Source organism: Rhinolophus sinicus, chromosome 7, assembly GCF_057876585.1.
Source record: "Rhinolophus sinicus isolate RSI-liver-muscle chromosome 7, RSI-T2T, whole genome shotgun sequence".
Taxonomy (NCBI): domain Eukaryota; kingdom Metazoa; phylum Chordata; class Mammalia; order Chiroptera; family Rhinolophidae; genus Rhinolophus; species Rhinolophus sinicus.
Window position 1 is genome coordinate 46,437,778 of NC_142507.1, and position 21,751 is coordinate 46,459,528.

The 21,751-nt window shown below is 41.5% G+C and overlaps 1 protein-coding gene across 2 annotated transcripts; it reads right to left on the bottom strand.

The window, feature by feature from the left end:
- Positions 1-638: 638 nt before the first annotated feature.
- AMPD1 (adenosine monophosphate deaminase 1) lies at positions 639-21,495 on the bottom strand. 2 transcript variants are annotated; one of them, XM_019730355.3, is made up of 16 exons: positions 21,381-21,495; positions 20,041-20,052; positions 16,581-16,761; positions 15,101-15,266; positions 12,477-12,642; positions 9,117-9,336; positions 8,472-8,601; positions 7,244-7,438; positions 6,819-6,950; positions 5,907-6,070; positions 4,475-4,601; positions 4,128-4,291; positions 3,454-3,574; positions 2,664-2,837; positions 2,370-2,480; positions 639-1,553 (listed from the first exon to the last, which is right to left on the bottom strand). In XM_019730355.3, the coding sequence occupies exons 1-16, from the start codon at positions 21,493-21,495 to the stop codon at positions 1,395-1,397; spliced, it is 2,337 nt and encodes a 778-aa protein (XP_019585914.3). In that variant the 3' UTR covers positions 639-1,394. The 2 variants fall into 2 exon arrangements, with proteins under 2 accessions (XP_019585914.3, XP_019585917.3); XM_019730358.3 differs by lacking the exon at positions 20,041-20,052.
- Between the last annotated feature and the right edge of the window lie 256 nt (positions 21,496-21,751).

Here is a 21,751-nt window from a genome sequence, read left to right on the forward strand (position 1 = left end):
GTGTAGGATAAAATTTGGGGCTAGAATAGCGTGGTTTTGAAATGTATTTCAAAATTCGAATTTATTTCAGAGTTCAAACTTTGCACTCAAGAAGATAATTGGGCAAAATGGGGCAGATTGATTTACCAAGTATGAAACCAAATCTGGCATGGGTTCTGTGGATGTAATCAATGAATTATCACGTGTGTGTTCTACTGCCCTCTCCTGGGTAAGATGGAGGTATACATAGTGGTAGTTAATGCCTTTTTAAGGCTGAGAGTACAATGTTTAATTTAACAGTTCCTATTATTTTTATGACAAGGAGGCCATGGTAAAATAAAATCAGGTTCTCTAAGGGTTTACAAATACTCATTCAACAGAACTGTGACTTCAGAAACCAGGGAGAGGACTCTTACACTAGGGCTAGTACAAACACGCTGTCGGGATCACACCTATGTGGAAACAGGCAGGAATTTGCTATTTTTCTTTCCCATTGGAAACGTCATTACTCTCTGAGATGTTTCACAACATGCTCTTTTTCACATTTGTATCCGTTCATCCTATAACTTCACACTGTGAACTACTTTGAGAGTAGGAATGAAATCTTATTCTTTGTGCCTTTGATATCCAGGATAGTACCTGATACTTTAGATAATTTGATCAGTCATTGTTTATTGAATAATTTGAATGAAATATCAGCCCAACCACTAGATGGCAACACAATTGTTTGTATGTATAGAAGTATAGTCCGGCTGATTGGAATTCCACCTGACCTTGAGTAACCAAGTATGTTTCTAAAAAGTTACATGCGTACCTTATTTTGGTAAGTGAACTCATTTAAAATGTAGTACTACCGTTGACTATAACTTTATTGTCAATTAAATCCTTAAAGCTAAGAATCCTTTAGTAAACTAAATTCTCCCTAAGTATAATAACTCGAGTACAAATTTTCTATATTAGGGTACACCTATTTTTGTCTAAGAAAGTCACTCTTTAGTTGTATCTTGTCAAAAGGACTTTTCAATAGTCTAAGTGCCTTAAGCAAGTTTCATTCTGAAAACCAAAAGCCTCTCCCAATAACAAGTCATTGCTTGTATTTTTGCCCCACCTTAATAACTGTTTTGCCTGAAAGTTAAGGAGACTCTCGAGTCAGACAAATCTAGGTCCCCACTGCTACCACTCACTAGGTCTATTCTTGTGCAAGTTACTAACTTCACTAATCTGTTTACTCATCTTCTCCCAAATGGAGATAACAGTATCTACTTTATGAAGTTGTGAAAAGAATTAAATGAAATAATATCGGCAGACCAATATCTAATACAATCCTTGGCTTACAGTAGGAATTCAACGACAACAATTACTATTATCATGCTACAATGGAAACATCACCCATATTATTATTTGGTTTATTTATTTTATTCTCCTGATTTAAGGCCTTCAGCAATTAAATTCAGTTCATAACACCAGGTTTCATAGCGATAGGCCATGCGGATTTGGGCTACATTTGTCCTCCGGATATCGTTTCCAATAGGCCCTTCCTCAAGGTAATTGTTGCCCAGAAATCTTGCTTTCTCCTACAAAAGAAAAGGAAGCAGAATGACTGTTATCTCTCTCTCTTTTTTTAAAAGGTTTTATTGGGGAAGGGGAACAGGACTTTACTGGGGAACAGTGTGTACTTTCAGAACTTCTTTTTTTCCCAAGTTGTTGTCCTTTCAGTCTTAATTGTGGAGCACGCAGCTCAGCTCTAGGTCCAGTTGCCATTTTCTAGTTGCAGGGGGCACAGCCCACCATCCCTTGCGGGAGTTGAACCGGCAACCTTGTGGTTGAGAGGACGCGCTCCAACCAACAGAGCCATCCGGGAGCTCAGTGGCAGCTCAGCTCAAGGTGCCATGTTCAATCTTAGTTGCAGGGGGCGCTGCCCACCATCCCTAGCAGGACTGGAGGAATTGAACCAGCAACCTTGTGGTTGAGAGCCCATTGGCCCATGTGGGAATCGAACCGGCAGCATTCAGAGTTAGGAGCACGGAGCTCCAACTACCTGAGCCACCGGGCTGGCCCCTGTTACCTCTTTTTACCCTGATACAAACAATAATTACACCCTCCACAAAGATTCCTTCCTTATGTTAGCCACTGGCAAAAGGAAAAAAAAAAACAAAAAACCATTAAAAGTGACTCAGAGTGCATGGCCCGCTGAGAAATCAAGAGCATTTGTGTTGCCCTGGCCCAAAAGGCATGGCCAGAGAGATAGAATAATTCTTTTAGGGGCATGTGCACAGTCACTGCATGTGATTTGTGGGGCAATTCTTCTACACGTTTTCCCAACTAATTTTTCAATATTCAAATGACCAGATCCTAAACTCTAAAGGCCAATCAGTGAAGGACTGATCTACCTCATGAGACAGTCCACATTGCAGAACGCTGTTCCTTGCCACTTCACACATGTCACAGGTACTCAGCTTGAAGACTTGTGCAGCAATGGCGTATTCTTCCATCAGGGGCTCCTTCGGTTATGTATTTAAATGAGGCAAAAGAAAGAAGGAGAGAAAGGAAAAGGAATGCATTAAAAGAACATGCATCGTGCACAGAAAGCTTCGTGAAATAACTTGATCTGACTTTAAAATTCCAGGTGGGAAACAGCAGCCCAGCAAAACATGCTTGTATTTTTCAAGATTCCGTATGTGTACCTTGGTGAAGTGGAATTGCATCGGGTCATCTGTAGACAGTGAGACCATTAGCCCTTTCTGGAGGAAATCTAAAAAAGGATTTTTGGCATATTCAAGAAATAAGCTGTTGTTACTTAATGGCGACATAGCGATGGGAATCTGGGCTAAGAAATACAAGTACTGTAACACAGGACTCTGAAAAGGAAAAGTGAAGAAAACGTTATTTAAGGATGTTGAAAAAGGGATCTAAATTAGAAATGTTAAAACCCCGTGGTCTATCTCAAGTTTTAGTTTTCAACAAAATTATCCCCTGTTCCTTAAATCCCCTAGTGAAGAAGAAGAATCGTTTTTAAACAGAAACACTATTTAGAATAAAATTCTTTGGGATCGTCAATTTTCAGAAGCATTTGCGTCAAACCAAATTGTTTGAGTTTTAATTGCCTACGTTGGACCATCTGTTTCCAGCAAAAGACTTCCCCGAGAAACATTATTTTCCTCTACAAGAATGTTCTGACTCTCACAAGAGGCATTTTAAAACGTGCTATGACAAGAAATCTTGTGAAAACTAGCTTCAGGTAACCCAAGCCACTTCTGAATTCTCCCTTGCTGGAAGTCTAAAATGGAACTCAGGCAATCTGCATTAACTGACCTCTGCTACCAACTAGCTAGGTAATCTTCAGCAAGTCCCTTTACTTCTCTGGACCTCTGCAAAATGAAGTGGACTTGTGACAGAATGAGAAGGGGTGGGGGGAAAGGTATTCCTCTTGCTCCCATAAAAAAGTTAACGTCAAGAAGAGAGACTCCAACTCACCTTTTTTAAATTCAGGCCATGAGAAACGTTATCTGCTGTCATGAATGCTGTCATGAGATGGGTGAGAGCTCCGGCTTCCCCACAGTGAGGTCGGAACAGAAATGTATTCATGCCTCTTTCCCTAGGGAAATGGAACTGCTATAGGAATCGGAGGTGACCAACTAGGACCTGGCAACGATTCTGGGCATAGAGTTCCAAGAGAATTCGATAGAAAAAATGAACTGAAAAGGTGTTAATATGGGGCACCCAAAGGATTCAGGAAAACTCAATTCCAAATCATACTCATAATTCTTCCTAAACACAGACTTTTTGGAAAATAGGCAGCAGAGGACTGAGGGTACAGAGAAAAGTCAAGATTTGATTACCTGAATGGAAGCATCTTCGGTTTCAATAGGAAATTCACCATTATCACATGTCATCATTTCTCCTACTCACATGTTAGGGGGGAAATATTTCCAGAAAACCCCATAATAACATTCTTCACTGGATATATCAAAACAGGATGGAGATTTATAATAAATCACACAGTGAGGCAAGGGAAAGAAATATCTGATTTGGGCCGATTGGAAGTATCCCAGCATGGCAGTAATACAGACCCTTGCCCACCTAGGGGGCCCACGTATGAGGAAAGACGTGTGCGTAGATTGTCCGAGCTCCAGCTCTCGTCTACTCACTTTCTCAGGCTGTTGAGCACCATAATGTTTGCATACATGTAATAGGCGTAGTAAGTGTAAGAGGGATTCCGTTCCATTGTCCACTCTTGGGGTTTGGGGCTCTTGGAGGAGAACATGTGGCCACTGTGTTTGGACTCATCATCCACACTGTCAAAGCCAGTGATCTGTCAGAAAAAGTGAGCCATGCTCACGATGGGTTCAGTCTGACTGCAGGGTCCCAGCCCTCAAACTGTTAGCTCCCAAAGGCAAGGACCAAACATGAGAGATGAGCACCAAGGATTAATCACAGCCGGGTGGGAGGGCTGGTTCCTGTACAGCAGGATGAAGGCTGACAGGGTCATGCTTACACGCTTGAGGAAGATGCTGAGGTCTGGGTGAGCCTGCGGGTTGATGGTGGCCTCAAATATTGGCATGAAAATATTCTCCAGCATCTTTCCAAAATGTGGAAGGAAATTCTTAGATCGGAACACATCACTAGAGGTAAGAATGAAGAGAATTAGGAGGACAGGAAGATTTTTAGAACTGATGGCCCCAGTACAAGGGAACCAGAGGACCAAATGCCATCTTCAGGAGAAGACCTAGTGTGTCCATCCTAGGTCCACGCTGCTACACTCCTCTTCATTACCCACAAAGAGGGATTCAGTTGGAGTTGGGCATAGGAGGTATAAATGTCTTGCTGGACCACATGGCCCCATCTCTTCTACAATCCCCTGTGTGGTAAGACAACTAAACCTTCACAGCTATCCAGGTAGAGAATGAGGAGTATAGGAAATACATCATAAAAGGTGCAGTGATTTACATGTGTGTGGCATAGAAGATGGTGAGCATGGAACAGTTATCAAGAACACTTCTGATGTGTTCTAGCCGGGGCAATCTAACAAACTCGTATATAGCACCTAATATATGAGTATGCTAGTCACTCTTCTACTTGGCCAGAAACATTAACTATTTAATCCTCATAACAACGCATCTTAAAGATCATGCTACTAAGGCACAGAGAGGTCATGTAACTTGCCAAATGTCACACAGCTACTAAGTGTCTGAGCCAGGATTCCAGCACAGTCAGAGTCCATGCTCCTAACCACCATACCTACAGCCTCTCTGCCTTAATGATATTAGACAAAAAGTACTACCCCAGTCAAAAAGTTACTTTTTGGGTTAAAGAGATAGGATAAAACGTTTGCATTGTCACAGGGCACACAGAACACGAAGGTACGTAGCCAGAAAATATATAAACACTTAGCTAGAGAAAAGATCAATGACACTGAACATCCCAGAGGGCACAGAGTAATTAGCAGGTGGTAATACCATTGATAAATACTCATTGATTATGGAGAACTTGGGCACTTGCCGATGAGACAATTGGCAGACAGTGGTAGAGGTTCCGATACAGGAACGCTACATCTCAGTACAGATGAAAACGGGAAAGAATGAATTTGACACGGAGGAAGAGCAGGAGAAAGAAAACGTATAATAAAATGTACATAGTTCTTCTACTAGCTAAGTTTAAATCGCTCTCAGTACATCATTTTGTGATCTGTGTAAACTCCTGTGTTTAAAAAAAAAAACAAAAAAAAAGAAAACTGGTGAGAGGATTTCTGTCTGTGGTCAAGAGCGCTGAATCCAGTGTGAACAAAACCAGGCACCCGGGACCCAGTACTGACTCCTATTTAACAAACGTTTCCTCCTAGACGGGCTGCATGTTCCTTGTTGGTGTGGAGCAGGTGAGGCAGGTGGGGTAAGGGCAGGCTTTAGGGTTTCTGATGGGCGGGTACATACTAGATCCTGGGGACCTGGATCATCCATGTCATGTTGGGGCAATGGATGCGGTTGCCGACGAACCAGGAGGAGAGTTTGCTCCATTCCTCAGGGCTGCGGCCGTAGATTGACAGGCGGGGCTCAGCGTGCTGGTACTTGGCCTCCACCAGATCTGTGCCTACCTCCTGCAAAGCCAACAGAGGAGTCCAAAGCCAGGAATTCCCACAGGCAAATCAGGGGTCTAAACCTGTGGTATCTACAGACAGGAGATGGGTACTAAGAAGGAAGAAATGTGAAAAGAAGTCAGTGGGGAAACTATCGAAGTTAACATCTAAGGCGACACAGTCGAGGGGAATCGAGTGGCGGTAAAAGACTGACAGGACACAATGGAGTCTAGAGCGTGAAAAGTCAGACTAAGGATGAGGAGGTATCCAAGGTGCCTGCAAAAGAAATTCAGCTTTTCATGGGTCCCCTACCTCCCAAAACTCTCATCTCCCAACTCCACGTGTCATTCCTGCTCCCTAATGCTCAGGCATCTTGAAGATGAGGGTGGATTCCAACTCCAACTCTTCCTGAATTTACAACTCCCAACCAGCCAGGTCCTTAGTCAATCCCAAAGCCACACCCTTAGCTTCTCTATCCTAGGATTAGAGGTCTTTTAAAATCATTACAGTAGACATTTCAAAAGAAATTCTTATGTCATTTGTGTAGTGCTTGCCCCAAGGATAGCTCTTCTCTTCTCCCCTTCCCTTCCCTCCCCTTCCCTCCCCTCCCCTCCCCTCCCCTCCCCTCCCCTCCCCTCCCCTCCCCTCCCCTCCCCTCCCCTCCCCTCCCTTCCGTCTCTCTTCTCTCCTTCCTTTCTTTCTGCCCTCTCTTCCTCCCCCTCCTCAAGAACCAAGCCAACTACCATAGATCTGGCTGTTTCCTCCTCACCTTGATGATAGTGGCAAAATATTCCCCAGCAATGTAATTGTCTGTCTTCAGGTAGAGGTCCCGTAGCTCACTTGCTCCTACAGGATTGTATTTGTCATTGAACTTATCAAAACGCTGGAAGGTCTGGCGTCCCTGAATCAGGAATCAGAAGCAGAAATGTATCATTACCAGAGCGGCGTGGACACAGCCAGCTGGGAAATGGCCATGAGGAAGAGGGGCCTAGTAGCAAGGGAAGGGGTTGGGCTCCAAGAATGGAGTCCAGGACAGTTGACAAATGAGTGAACCTCCAAGTTGTCTGTGTGTGCTTTCAGTCAGCATGGTAAACCAACATGGCCAAGAGGGCTCTGACAAGGGAGAGTTTGTAGGAGAAAGGCATACGGGGTTCTGAGTGTCAGGGAGAAACCGACATTATCTTTTCAACGTACAGCATGGACATCCAGAGAATCAACAGTCAGGTCGTAGGGATGCATTTTTAATTTAGCAAAAAGTTCCTTTAGTGTCAGATTTTTCTCCTTGGTGCTATAGACCACTCTGTCAGCATCAACTTGATAAGATTTCTTAATAAAGCGTAGAAGATGTTTCTGGTTCATGCAAGCAGCTGCATGGATATGGGTGTCCACCTGTGGGTACATTCAGAGAAAGAAAAACCGACAACCAGCTGTAGTTATGCTGCTCTGTTAGAGGCTATGGTGCCTGCAAATAACAGGGCTGTCACCTGACTGCAGATGGAGAAGGCCCAGCAAAAACAAACACACCCAGAAAACCTATAGCACCTTTTTGTGTCCTTGCAAGGATGTGAAAGCTTAGGCTAGATGCAATAATGATGCCTGCTTCTCTTGGATAGCTGTCATCCAATTTACTCCCCACATTTGAGCTCCACAAAGTTCTTGGAAACTATTCTTCACCCCGGAGACACAACCGGAAGTGAAGTAGCGACCACAGCTTTCAGCCCCAAAGAGAGAAAGGATTGAGATTATGAAGCCATGGCACAGTGATGGCATGTATGAGTTAGAGATTTTAATAATTACCATTTTACAAGCTGAAGTTTTGATGGATTATCTGCCCAAGCTGATACAGGAGGCTGAGCCAGGATTTGGTCTCGAATCTCCGCTCATATATTTTCCTATTTCCACTGCCTTGAAACCACTAACATGGTCAGAACACATCTTGGAAGTGTTTATAGTTGATGAGTTTTCCACAATCATTAGCTCACTTGATATTCACAGTCCTCTTGTGAGCTAGATTGAGCACATCTATTTCCCAATTTGACAAATGAGGAAACAAAAACTGGGAAATATTTAATCACTTCCCCCAATGTTTTACAGTCAGGAAGTGGAAGAAACACCTAGAATGAAGATCTCTCAAATCCTAGAAAAGTGGTTTTTGAGGTTTTATTTGTTTTTGTCATTTTTGTCGTTGGTGATGATGAGAATTTTTTATGGCAAGAATGTGATAAACCTTCCTACATGGAAAACAACAGAAATGGCATTTGAATATTTTAGGCATAAACTGTCTGCTTTCACTAAATTCCACTGAACCTGCAGACATTTTACGTGAATCAGAAAAACAGTATCTTTCTTGTGCTGCTCAGGAAATACTAATGGGGTGCATGTTTTTTGCCCAGAAACGACCGCTGAGCCGTGAAATGCTTACCTTCCTGCAGTTATAGAAATCCCGGTGCGGGTTGTTCTTCAGTTCCTTTAGCTCATCCATCTCGTTGAGCATTTCATGAACCTGGAACTTGGAGGAGAGGAACTTCAGGCGCCGATGGGCGTAGGTCTTACTGTGAAAAAATTAAATCACATAATTCTAAAAAATTCCAGATTTTTAAGGAAAACAGTCACAATTTCAAAACCATCGGGACCCTTAACACCTATAGGAAACAATGAACTGGAACAGACATTTCGGTGTACTCTGCAGTCAGTCTCACCTGGAAAGTATTGGGCTCCGAGGGCTTAATCTTTTCACCCACATTGGACATAGTAATGACAGAGGACTTGGAAAGGCATGTAAAAGTCAGAGGAGACAGTAGCACTCAAGGTGAAGGGCCCTGGCTTTGGGCTTGAATCCTGGCTCAGCCAGCTGTGTGACTTTGGGCAAATTACCTAACTCATCCAAGTTTCAGCTTATAAAACTGGAATTATAAAAATACCCACTTCATAGAATGATTGTAAAGAGTAAAAGAAATAATGTATATAGAGGGTTTAACATGGCGTTTGAACACAGTAGGCACTTAGTAAATACTTATTCTTACTATCAGTAATAGGAGTAGTAATTTAGGTCTCACAAAACACTTACACAGGTCCTTGGGCAATTAAAGCAAGTAAAAAATTCATGTCATCCAGGAAGCTGTCCAGATTGGGGTAAGGCAGTGGCTTAGGCTCATCTCTGCTTGCTGCGGCTTCGTCAGGATAGATGTAAACTATACCATCCTTCATTTTGAGGTGATAACCCAGGTTTTCAGGGAGGTCATCTGTTCGGAAGGGGTCTTCTCCCTTCTTCACAGGAGGGGTAAAGACTTTTTCAATAAAACACAGAATAACACGTCAGCACACAGGATGAATGACCACATAAAAATAACCAAAATATGAAGTACTGTAAAATCTCAGTCATTTGGAATCCTGTATGTCATAAATTGTCACTATCCAGAGCGAAGTTAAGGTTTATTTTTATATTATTTTTCAAAGGTGACTAAATTAGTAGTATAAAATAACTATAATATTTTATCTAGTGTGAGAATAATTTTCAAGTTCTTTAGAAGTACTGTTTCTATAACTGACATCTTATTTACAAATAATTTTAATTATTTGCTGAAGTTGGTTATCAAAGGCTTCCTGTTCACAATACTTTATTAGCTTATAAGTATAAAAAAAAACTACAGTTAAAAGCAGAGTTTGGTCGTTTTCCTTATTTACAACAACCTTCTCTGTTAGTCTTCATTTAGAGTGGTTATTTTTAAATAAACTTAATTTTTAGAGCAGTTTTAGGTTCATAGCAAAACTGAATGTCGAGTACAGTGTTCCCATAAACCCTGACCCCCACATATGCACATGTGCCTACTATACACATCACACACACACACACACACACACCAGAGTGGTACGTTTGTTACAATCAATGATCCTATACTGCCATCTCATTATCCATCACCCAAAGTCCTAGTTTACCTTAGGGCTCACTCTTGGTGATGTACATTCCATGGGTTTGGACAAATGTGTAAGGACATATAGCCACCCTTATAGTATCACACAGAATAGTCTCGCTGCCCTAAAAACTCTTTGTGCTCCGTCTAGAGTGGTTTTAATATAAGTGGAAATATAAAATCAATTTTTATTGTAAGAATTGTAATTCTTATGGTAATTATATTTCCCACTCTTTCAAGCACACACCGTTTCTGCTAAAGGACTGGAGCAGGGATTATGTGGATAAATGTCCCCTTCTTTCCACGGCTAACAAGTTCAACCCAAGAAAGCCAAGAACAAAGTCATACACTGTCATAGCCTTTAACACTCGTCTGTTTACTTTCAATAAGTATGTGCCCAAGGCATCAGAAAGTCTCTGTTTGCAGATGACTAAGACAGCCAGAGTGAGAAATAGAATACAGAAATGAAATCTTTGCACATTTTCTACTCAAAACTAGGAGATAAGAAACATGAAACAGAAAGTTGCTACGTCAAATATCAATTTTCTTTATACTTGACCTACTAGAGAGAAAAAGTATAATTTAGGAGAACCAAGGGAAAGGCAATCATCCTAAATGTCAATATTTTAGAAGATAGCTAACAAATTTTATGAGTTACCAAACTGGACACGTTTAATATGATTTTAATATTAAAAGGAATTACAGAGAGGAAGTTGTAAGACTGGGAATCTTTAACAATATAAGAATTTGAAAGCTCAAAAACCTTAAATATTTGCCTCCCTTGAAATTTCATTCTAGAAGTATAATCCTAAAGATACAAAGCAATTGCACAAAGACGTTTTTGTTTTGTTTTTTTTGTTTGTTTTTTTTAAGGAGGGTGCAGCTCACAGTGGCCCATGTGGGGATTGAACCAGCAACCTTGGTGCTAGTACCAACACCACGCTCCAACCAACACAGCTAACCGGCCACCCCCACAAAGATGTATATTTGAAGATATTTACTGTAGCCTTGTTGTAAATAAATTTTAAAAAGTCAGAAATCTAAATGCCTAAAAATAGGAATTGGTTGACTAAATTATGATACAGTTATACAATTGACATCTGTGAAATTATTAAAATTTGATTATTTACAAACATGTACTTGAGGGGCCGGCCCAGTGGCTCAGGCGGTTGGAGCTCTGTGCTCCTAACATCAAAGGCTGCCGGTTCGATTCCCACATGGGCCAGTGGGCTCTCAACCACAAGTTTGCCGGTTGGATTCCTCAACTTCCACAAGGGATGGTGGGCTCTGCCCCCTGCAACTAACAACGGTAACTGGACCTGGAGCTGAGCTGCGCCCTCCATAACTAAGATTGAAAGGACAACAACTTGACTTAGAAAAATTACTGGAAGTACACACTGTTCCCCAATAAAGTCCTGTTCCCCTTTCCCAAAATAAAAAAATAAAAAAATAAAAAAAATATGTACTTGGGTTTACACAAGACAGAAAGTAAAAAATGAGATATACGGGGGTGGGGGGTGCCAAAAAAATGTATAGAAATGGATACTTTGGTCAACATTGCTCAAGCCGTAGTTTGTCGTAATCAGAAGTGTATGGACGCTGATGGGAACCACTTTGAGCACCTCTTGTAATTGCATAAGTCAAACGTGACTTATATTCATCTTACTGTATATACTGAGTATTACAATTTTAATACAGTTTTCCATTCTTAAAATGTGTATACATTTTTTTGGCACCCTCTATATAAATAAAGTGCTATGGAAAGTCAACGCATGTAGTTTACTTTTATCCAGAGGTCAAAAGAAGGCAGGAAATGATAGAATTTGGGCTGCATCTTGAAGGATGAGGTTGTATATGGATATTTGGAGATACGGTGGAAAAGTGAAGGGAAGGTCAGTGCAGACAGAGGGACCGGCATGGCAACAGTGCAGGGGCTGGAAAGCACGGAACTAAACGGAAAACAGGTAGTACTTTCAACCAGAACAGAGCTCAAAGCTGGAGTAGAGCAGGTAAGTTTATAAATAGGTTGAGTGTGCAAGTCCAAAAATAAATAGATAAATAAAATTAGGTAGGAGGCCAGGTGGTAGGCTAGAGATTGAACTTAACTTTGTAGGTAATGAGAAGTTAAAGGTGTTCGTCAGGAGAAGGATGGGCTGAGGTCTGTGTTTTAATAACCGGCACCAAAGTGAGGATGGACTTGAAAGGGAGTGAGATTAGAATTTAGCAGAGTAGTTAGAACACTATTGCCGTGATTCAGACAAAGAGACATAGAAGCTTAAATTAGGATTTGGGGAATGGTGCAGAGAGAAGAGGTTTTAGGAAATATTGTTCGAACTGAATCAAGTGATTAGACACGTGAACAGGAAAGCGAATGGAAAGATGACTATGATACTTTTAGACTGGCTTCCTTAAAATCTACGGGCATATTTAGTATGTAAATAGTCATATTTAGTATTCACAGTTTAGTAGTTAAACTTTGAGAGATATTCCATATGCTATAGAAGAAATTTATTTACCTGGATAGAAGTTCTCATTTGCTACCCAAGCCTCACCCTCAATGTTCCGCAAGTACTTGGAAGGGGTTTTAGGGAACCTCTGAAATGACTTCTGCATGTATTTCTCCCGGATACACAGTGCCCGATACAGACCTTTGCAAACTATTTCAAAATCTTCAACTGTAACCTGCAAAGAAAAGGTCAGGGTATCGGAATCATTCGTGTGAAAATCTGAGAAGTGGGTAAAGCTTGCTTTGGCGCCTCCCAGCTCTCCTGGGTGTTGAAGCCCAAGCCGAGCCGCTGCTGCCCATGTGGTCACTTCCTCTGTGACATGCACCCTGGGTCTCTGTTCTGGAGCAGGTCCCGAACTTTTTCTCACGCGTCCATTTCTACCCAAACTTAACGAGTCTTTCCTTACTATCCTGTGTTTGTTTTTGGTTTTTGCTGGATGGCGGAGATTATCCAGCACAAATGACTTAAAAAAAAACATTCTAACATGGAAGATCCTTCCTTCTTTCCAGGTGACATGGATATTTTTTTTTAATTAAAGTTTATTGGGGTGACAATTGTTAGTAAAGTTCCATAGATTTCAGGTGTACAATTCTGTATTACATCATCTATAAATCCCATAGTGTGTTCACCACCCAGAGTCAGTTCATGGATATTTTAAGTATGGGCGTCTGAAGACATTGCTCAACGGAAAGACAATGTAATTCTAATTTGAAAATTCAAACCATTTGCTGGTTGGTGAGGGAAATACTTTGGGATGTATAAGGTGTCAGACATCCCTCAAACCCTGGCATGTGTGCACTCCTCTGTAGCTATCGGTGGATCAGCACGTCATCTTGTGAGAAGGCATTCTTTTGGATGGTTTTAAAGAGAACTTTATCTGTGGCTAACGAATAGAGAGATTCTAGAGTAAAATTGTCTTAGAACTGCTGCAAATTTCCTAGACTGGTCTAGTTCCCGTGCCCCGTGCCCGACTCCTGGCTGGGCCTGGCATGCCCAAGCAGTTATAACTTGAAATCAATGAATGCTCATCCTCAGAGCTCAAACACTTGCTGGGACCAACATAAACTTGCTCCCAATGGTTTGAGGTCCAGATATTAATCCTAAGCAGTTGAACTCTTTTGAAAGACCTGCTCACCTTGACCAAGAGAGTCTGGCATGACTGTTCCTTTGCCACCTAAAGGGCCACTGGTCTATCAGCTCCTCAAGGACAACAGCTGGATCTTGGTCATCTTCGTGTCCTCAGCACTTAGCACATGGTGTCTAGTACAGAGTCGGTGCTCAGTAAGGACTGACTAAACTGAATTAACTGTTATCAGGGATTAGTGGCCTTGAGAACTTCGTCCTGATTCCTCTTTACCTCTCTGTTCAATTAACAGGGTGAAGACTGGTTCGGGAAGGAGAGCGCTGAGAGTGCTGACAAGCAGCTCAGCCACATTCACCAACAGGTAAAGCGCACACTTGGTCCTTCAAAGACCCCAGGCCAAGCTTTCAGGTCCCTCCAGTTTTCATAGGAGAGGCAGCTTCTTCCTGACTCCTGTGAGCTTTGTCCTTCCTTCCCTCCTCTTTCTTTTCACTATTCCTGTTTTCATTTCTATCAAACACATAGATATCAAGTTTGTCTCCTAAGTCTTGTTTCTTTGAGCTCTGGAGTTCTCCAAGCTTTATTTTCCGTGTCACCATTAAACATTCCATTTCCGTTATTGAGCATCTAATACCCCTGCCATTTGCAGAGCACCCGTTATTATGCAGAAAATGAATAAACAAGAATAGCGTTCATTTCATTACTTCGTGGTTCATTTCATTACTAAGTGGTTCAGTTACATGAGAAGAGGGCTTAGGAACAGTCACCAAACTATATTTGGAGCATCAACTGATGGCCTAACAGCAGTTTCGCCAATATGGTGCTGATTCGGCAAGTCCGTGTGGCACAGATTTATTAACTGACCAACTGTTTTGGACAGAACAAGCAAGTCAGGTTGTTTGTGATATGAGTTTACTGTCCCTGTGACATCCTAGAGTCTATTCCAAGCAATACTTTACTGCGTAAGCATCAGCAATGAAACAGGAGAGGACAGATGGTCAAAACACAATAGCTCCAGTAGAATTTTCTAACCTCTCTGTCACCTTCCTTTTTTTTTTTTTTCTGGTCTCTCCACTCTTCTGTTCTCTTTTCCCTTTTTTTCTCCCGATCTGTTTTCTTTGATGGGCTTATGCAGCCTGTCGCCCTTCTCTCTATTCTAGGTCTGCCCTGGATCTTTTCCCAACAGTCTCCTGCAGCTCCTGGAGACTTCTCTTACTGCTTTACGATGCCCTCACTGAGACTAATCCATCAGCTGCTCTCTTTGGTTCTTTTGCCCAATCTGTCCACTGTATTCTGCAACACATATGCTACATTCTACTGCATACTCCACAAGTGCAACAAATGAGATAAAGGAGGAGAAATTCTGTGGGATGATCAAAGCAAGACAGAAATATAAGTCATAGCGTATTGGTATTAATGCAATAATGAAGTAGAACAAAGAGCAGGTAGGCTAATACCTTCCTCAAAAGGAAGGAGAGGACGGTAAACAGCTGAAACACTCAAGCTGAGTGTCTTGCCAGCAGCTACATCCATGGGGCAAGGAGAAACTCACCCCAGAGGCATAATCTCCAGTGATCTGTACTCTCTGAAAATCAGGCACGGTCTGGTACATTGGAGACGAAGAAATGTATTCCTCAAAGTGGGACATTTTGGTGGAAGATGTCTCACTTTGTGGAACGGAGAGATTAACAGTCTTCCGTCCGAAAAAACGCCTTTTCCTGGGTTTGAAATTAAAAAAAAAAAAAAAAGGATTTATCTCTGTTTTCATTGAGATAAACTGAGGTTTTACCGTACAAGTTCATTGTGAGGACAAAAAGTGAAAATTAAAATGTGGGCTGGGTGTCAGAAACAGGATCCAACCATATGGGAAGAGACAGACAGCACATGACAGCGTTCCCTCCTTCCTGGTGTACCTTGAACAGTGGCCCCTAGGGAACACGCTAGAAAGCTTTCTGTATGACACTGTCCTCCACAGAGGTCCACTCCTAGCAGAGGAGGCAGTCTAGATACTTCAATAAGCACAGGCTATGTCAGTTACTACATGTGTCATTTTGTGTATATTCCTTAAATTCTATGAGCTATTCTACCCCATGTGAAAAAAAAATGAGGTAATAATGACTACCTTACAAGATTTCTGTGAGATTTAATGCATATAAAAGGCCTAGCACAATACCTGGGACTTATAAGTTGCTTAATCAACATTGCTTCCTCAAATCAACAAGTATTTATGGCATTTCTAGTTTGACCCAAGCCCTGTGTTGGGTCCTAAGGCGGATGCCAAAGAAGGTGGACTGTTGTTCTTTTCTTAAAGACATAAAACCAAGGGAAGACAGTAGAATGGTCTTTTCCCCCATGAAACCGGGGCAGGGGGTAGGAGGGTAGGGGAGCGCTATGAGGAGGGGGTTCCCGGCAAGCGGTCACTGTGGATCTAAGGACTAAATTGTGGCGGAAAGTGAGTTACTAGAGTAGTTCAAATAAGGAAAAATGAACAGGCTTTGTGGAGAGGGATGTATGAAGGCAGGAATTAGGCATCATAGGCATAGGCTAGGCAGGGGTTGAGGGTGGAAATGGAGGGCTGTGTCCTTGGGGCCGGAAGTGATACACCTGGCTGGAGAGCAGGGTTCATATCAGGTAGCACACACTTGGGCTGGCTAAGGATGGAGTCTGAAGCTGAGGCTCTTGCGTTCCAGTTTCTGTACCCATCATGCATCAGTTGAGTGTGTGCAGAGCAGCCACCAGCCCAGTTGGGTTTGGAACAATTGCAAGGTAGCTCGTGTCCGCTTGCTTGGGTGGTTAGGCGGCTACAGCTAAAAGGAGATGTGGAGGAGGGTAGGAGGGCCACTGCTTGCTTCTTTTTCAGTCATTGTTACCTCGCCCTAGTATATTCAGTGGGCGATGTGGGGGAGAATTTTTGACTCTGGCAGAGTTCTTCCTCCGAGTTGAACAATCATTCAGATAGACTGAACTATCTGCCCTGACAGTTCCCCTTCCTTGTGTCCCAATGTACTAAGCATCCCCCCTCCACCACTTACCTCCTGACTTCCGAGGAAGTGGACTGAGCCTCCAGCTGGAATATGTGTGCTTGCATCTCAAGATGAGAAATTGGGCAGTTATCATCCACATCAAAGGGGGAAAGCTCCTGACGGCCTCCCTCATCTCTGACTTCAGAGGCAAACACTTTCTCAGCAAAGCTGCGCATTGCATCATCGATTTCTAAAAGAGGTGTTCACGTGTTAGTATTTAAGCCGTTTCCCAGGAGTCATCTGGGAGGTTCTGCTACATGTGAGGCACCGTGCTAAGGATTGCCTGGGGTGCGCAGCAACCCTGCTCTCTGACCAGTGTTCCAGAAACATGATGGGGGTCAACGCCTGCTCTCTTTAGTGGATTTGTGTGGGTAGCTTGGAAATCTGCTCTCAGAAATACAGGCCGGCTTCTTACAGCACATTTCAGGAGGGTCCTAAAGATGGGATTGGGCTCTTGTAGGACTAGCGCTTAACATAAGATCACCTGTTTCTGACAGGTGATTTCACGGTTACCATGAAACGTAGTCCTTCCCATTAGGCTGGTGGAGTTTTTCTAATGGCTTTGAAGATGTACACAGGGTTATTGGTCCTTGGAGTTTTTCTTCCTAAAGGGAATAAGTAATCTAAATAGTTCTGAAAAATAAATGTGTACTTTATGGTTTTTCTGCTTCATAGGATAGATATTGTGTTTCACACGACAACCTCATTTTGTTTTTCAAATCCTGACCACTTGGGGAAAGGCTGGTGTAGGGGAGAAGGGGACCACACAAAAATTTACTACCTAGTGTTGGGAGTCCTGTTTCTGTGACATGTGGTCTTCCATAAGGAACGACTCTTGAAAAGCCACTTTTGCATGCTTTAATTTTTCCATTCTTAAAATGGGTGGAAGGCTGACCTTTCACTGGTAATGAACAACCCCAATATTCTCAGGATATAAGAAAACCAGTTTCATCACCAAGGGTGGTGATGGCCTTCAAACATCTGCTTCTCTGCTAAGTTCCACTGTATTTTCCAGATACCCACTTGTTTCCCTCTGAAGTTATTACCTCTAATACTTCTGAAAGCCTCTTGGCACTTCCAGAAAAGAGCAGATAGCAAATGATGAAAATGGCAAACAGCTAATTATTTGGAGTGACAGCAGAAGATGGAAACATTCTTCACAGGATGACAAAGCAAACCGCATGCAGAGCAAGATTCCCCACTCTCGCCCCCATCAATGTCCAGACAGGTCTGCAAAATGCCACATTTTCAATTCTAACTTAAGTAAGTGTAATGTGTTCAAGTCTGTTCTGCACTTACCAACTCCTTCACCTTCCTGTTTCAGTTCCTTATCTGTGAAGTGAGAATCCTAATACCTACGACCCTCACTCACAAGGCTGTTGTGACATGAATTGACATCATGTACGTGAAAATGCTTTAAGGAAACTGATTATGGGTTAAACTGATTTAACAGATTAAACTGAATGATGTAATTTGGTAGCCTTGGTCAGATAGATATTTGGCATTTGAGGTTAGCTTTGGGCTATGAAGGAAATGAGAAATGATAGGACTTAGTATAGACTGAAGCACACAAAGGAAATGATAGTAGCTGATTCATAACTTCGCCAACACTAGCCGTCAGCCCGTTTTCAAAACCTGGCTTGTTTTCTAACAGAGAAGCCCACTATGTTGGCTGAACTTCACTCATCTGTCTCATTCAACGCAAGCACTTCCTGAAACGGAAAAGCATCTTTGGGTGTTAGGAGTAGTTCTTTGGCAAGCACCATGATGCATGAGGGAACAAATCAATCACTAAGTAGGTATAGTTTATGCCCCAAGAATGCCTCCCCGCCCGACCGCCACGCGATTCCCAGAAATTGTTTCATTCCTCCCTGAGCATCACAGGCAAGCACATGCGTTGCGCCTCAAGGATACATGGCAAGCAGACATTAGAAGAGGCTAATGGAAATAAGCCAGTTAATTATGATGACGACGATGAGGATGATGACAGTGACAGCTGGCTTGTCATACTGGGTCTGTGGCAATGCTGCTGGAGGCCTCAAGAAGTGTGGCATGAAAACGGATGCCCAGGAAGCAAATCTTACTTGCTTGAAACCTGGCTCTTCCAGCACAAGCATTCATGTTCTGGGACGGCACATATCTAATTGTTTCATATTTTTAAACAATATTGTTTTTCACTAAGGTCGCATCTCCCTAAGGCACTATGGACAGTTGAAAAGTAGAAACTGTGCTCTCAAGAAGTCGTTTACATGATGACCAAAAATTACACGGTTGATATGTCCTTCCACTGAGTCAACCGGTTATTTCGACTTCATGTAACCACAGCTGAAATTTGATTCGTAATTCAAGAGCTCTGTCTTTCAAAGAGACTGTAGGGAGTGGTGATGATTATGGAAAGAGTAAAACTGGTATTACAAAAGAGAGTAGATAAAATTTGGTGACAACCTGAATTCATGGCGTAAAGGACACATGACTCCCCTGGCTTTGTAAATTGTTGAGTTCTTTTTTGAGAATGTCATGTTTGAGAGATTGGAGCCTCTGAGCAGAAATGACTTGAGGTTTGGACATTTAGGTAGAGAACAGGTAAGAGGACAGAAACCAGAAGTAGAGTGGTGGGGCAGAAAGAACACTGGCCCAGGAGTGAGAAAAAGAGCCTGTGAGAGGGGTGGCCTTGGGCAAACCACAGGATCACTAGGAGCCTCAGTGCCCATCATCAGAAGAGGGGAGAGTGAATAATAATAATGTCAACTTCAGAGACTTTCTATGAAGATTAGAGAAGAAATACTTTAGAAACTGCACAATCCTATCCAGAAGTTGGGGGTTATTATTATTAACATAGGAAGTGCAAGACTCTTGAGAAAAGGAATATCATGCTTGCCTCTTCACCCAACAGACCCAGAAAATCATGCTTATTTCTCAGCAGTGCCTTATTAAGAGGGAGGAAAGACAGGCTGTAGGCCTTTCGTCTTCTCCATCTCATCTCCTGGAGGAACTCAAAGCCAGACCTACTACCCGTCAGCTAAAGGTCAAGTCTAGTTTGAGATGGAAGGGAACATACATTTAAAGTTACGGTTTTATCTAAAACAGGTTTTTATTTTTATCTGGTCACAAAAATTTACCAGGAAAGTTTTTGCATTGGAGTTGAGCGTTTACAAAAGCAGGGCTCAATAGATTCCCCCTGGCTAATCTAAAGGAGATTATTTTATTTCAAAATCTCAACAAATGCCCCTTGAGATTCTCTTTCAAAAAAAATGATTTCTTTCTTTTTTTTTTTTTTTGTAGTGTGGAAAACCCATGAATTCATTTGCTATGCTGTGGGATATCTATGGTCATTATTAAGCTTTGTTGGCTTTCAGTGGTCTAATTTAATAAACACTGCTGAAAAATACCCACGTTTCTGAGTTAAGGAATAGTATTTCTTAAATTGATACTTTGGCAAATGGCGGGAGAAAGAGTTCAAAATACTCACGTTTTTCTTCAGCTGTATGAAGTAAAATAAAACAAGATGACATATATGAACAACTTTCAGAAATCATAATGGTTATTAATCAGTGCTTTGGAATAGAAATATGTAGTTGGTGCAACAAAGGGGTGTGTGAAATGTTATTACAGCTCATTCTTCCATTTATCTATAATTTGCTGCCATTAGAAAATTCTGGGAATATAGTCATTATACACCGCATTTTCTTTTCCTTTCTAATATGTCTTTTTAAATTTATGATTATAATCTTAAAGAGGTACTTGTTGTAAAATGTAATTTTAAAAAAATCTAATCAAGAGGGATGGAAACGCTCATACGATGCTAGTAGCAGGTAACGTAAAACAGTTCATTTGGTCAACAGTTGAGTAACACCTACCAGCCATTTCTGAGAATCTGTCCTACTGAAATAATCCCTAAACATGAAAAAAGCTTTAGGTGCAACTATTATTCTCAGATAATATTTATACTACCAAAACAAACAAACAAAGAAAAAAACTGTAAAGAACCTAAGGGATTAGTTAGGAAACTTAGACTATTATACAGCCATTAAAAATGATGTTTGGGAAGAATTTGAAATACCATGATTAAGTTATAACGTTAATCAAAAAAAAAAAAAGGCAGGATATAAAGTGTCATGTATACATGTATAAAATAAATACAACTGTATTTAAAAAACAAAAAGTTGTGGTTTTTGTGTGCAAAGAAAATAGATTGCAAAGAAAAACACATGTTAAAAGTTGTATCTTTGGATGATGGGACTGTGGTTGTTGTTTTTTCTTACTATCCTAAATTTCCAAATTTCTCTAAATGAGTGTTTGTTACTTTTACATTTCAGTGCAATTTCTCTCTTTTAATTTCATGTGAAACACGTATTACCTTTACAATGAAAAAGACTTGTAATTTACCATCAGTTTAAAAATTACTCTGTATAAACCTGGATTGCGAACCATCAGAATACATGGATTGTGTTCATATTTCAGTTAAGGTCACAAGTTTCAGCTAATGCTATATAGACAGACATTGTGTAGGACCCTTCTCAGAAGTGTGGCAGCACAGGTTCTGTTTAGGCTAGCAGAATAGATATTACACATCTTACACGTTTTTCTACTGGGATCAAGGATGCTACAGCATGATACATTTTTAAAAACTTACCTCCCTCCTAAAACTAAACATTAAAATAAAATTGAAAACTGTCTTGCCCGTTCCTGAAATGTGTTACTAAAGCTACTATAAATCCTAAGTAAAGGATTACCAGAGCTGACGTGATCGTTAAAGGAATGGTGGTCTATTAAAAGAATTGTGTTCTCCAAACACTTTCGCACACCTACCTGTAAATTTCAACAGAGGCATTGTTGCTGGGGTCCTTGATTCTAGGGTAGCACAGTAGAATGGAAGAGAGAGGAGACTCTGGGTATGACTGACGGACACTACAAACCCTGACATTCATTTTATTTATTTATTTTTGCTTTGCCCCTGTAATCTGACCCTTCTCTGCTAAAAGGAGAGAAATGAGCTTTCGACCTATTTATAGCTGTAGGCAACTGACAGTGAAAAACAGGTGAAGCCCTCAGTGTTTACTTTGGGATTTTAGAAAAGATGTCTATGGTAGGCCAGGAATTGCACTTCAATACTCTCTAAATCTCCCTACAGATTGAATTCTCTTCAAGTGTCGTTTTCTTGTATGACTGGACCGTGGATG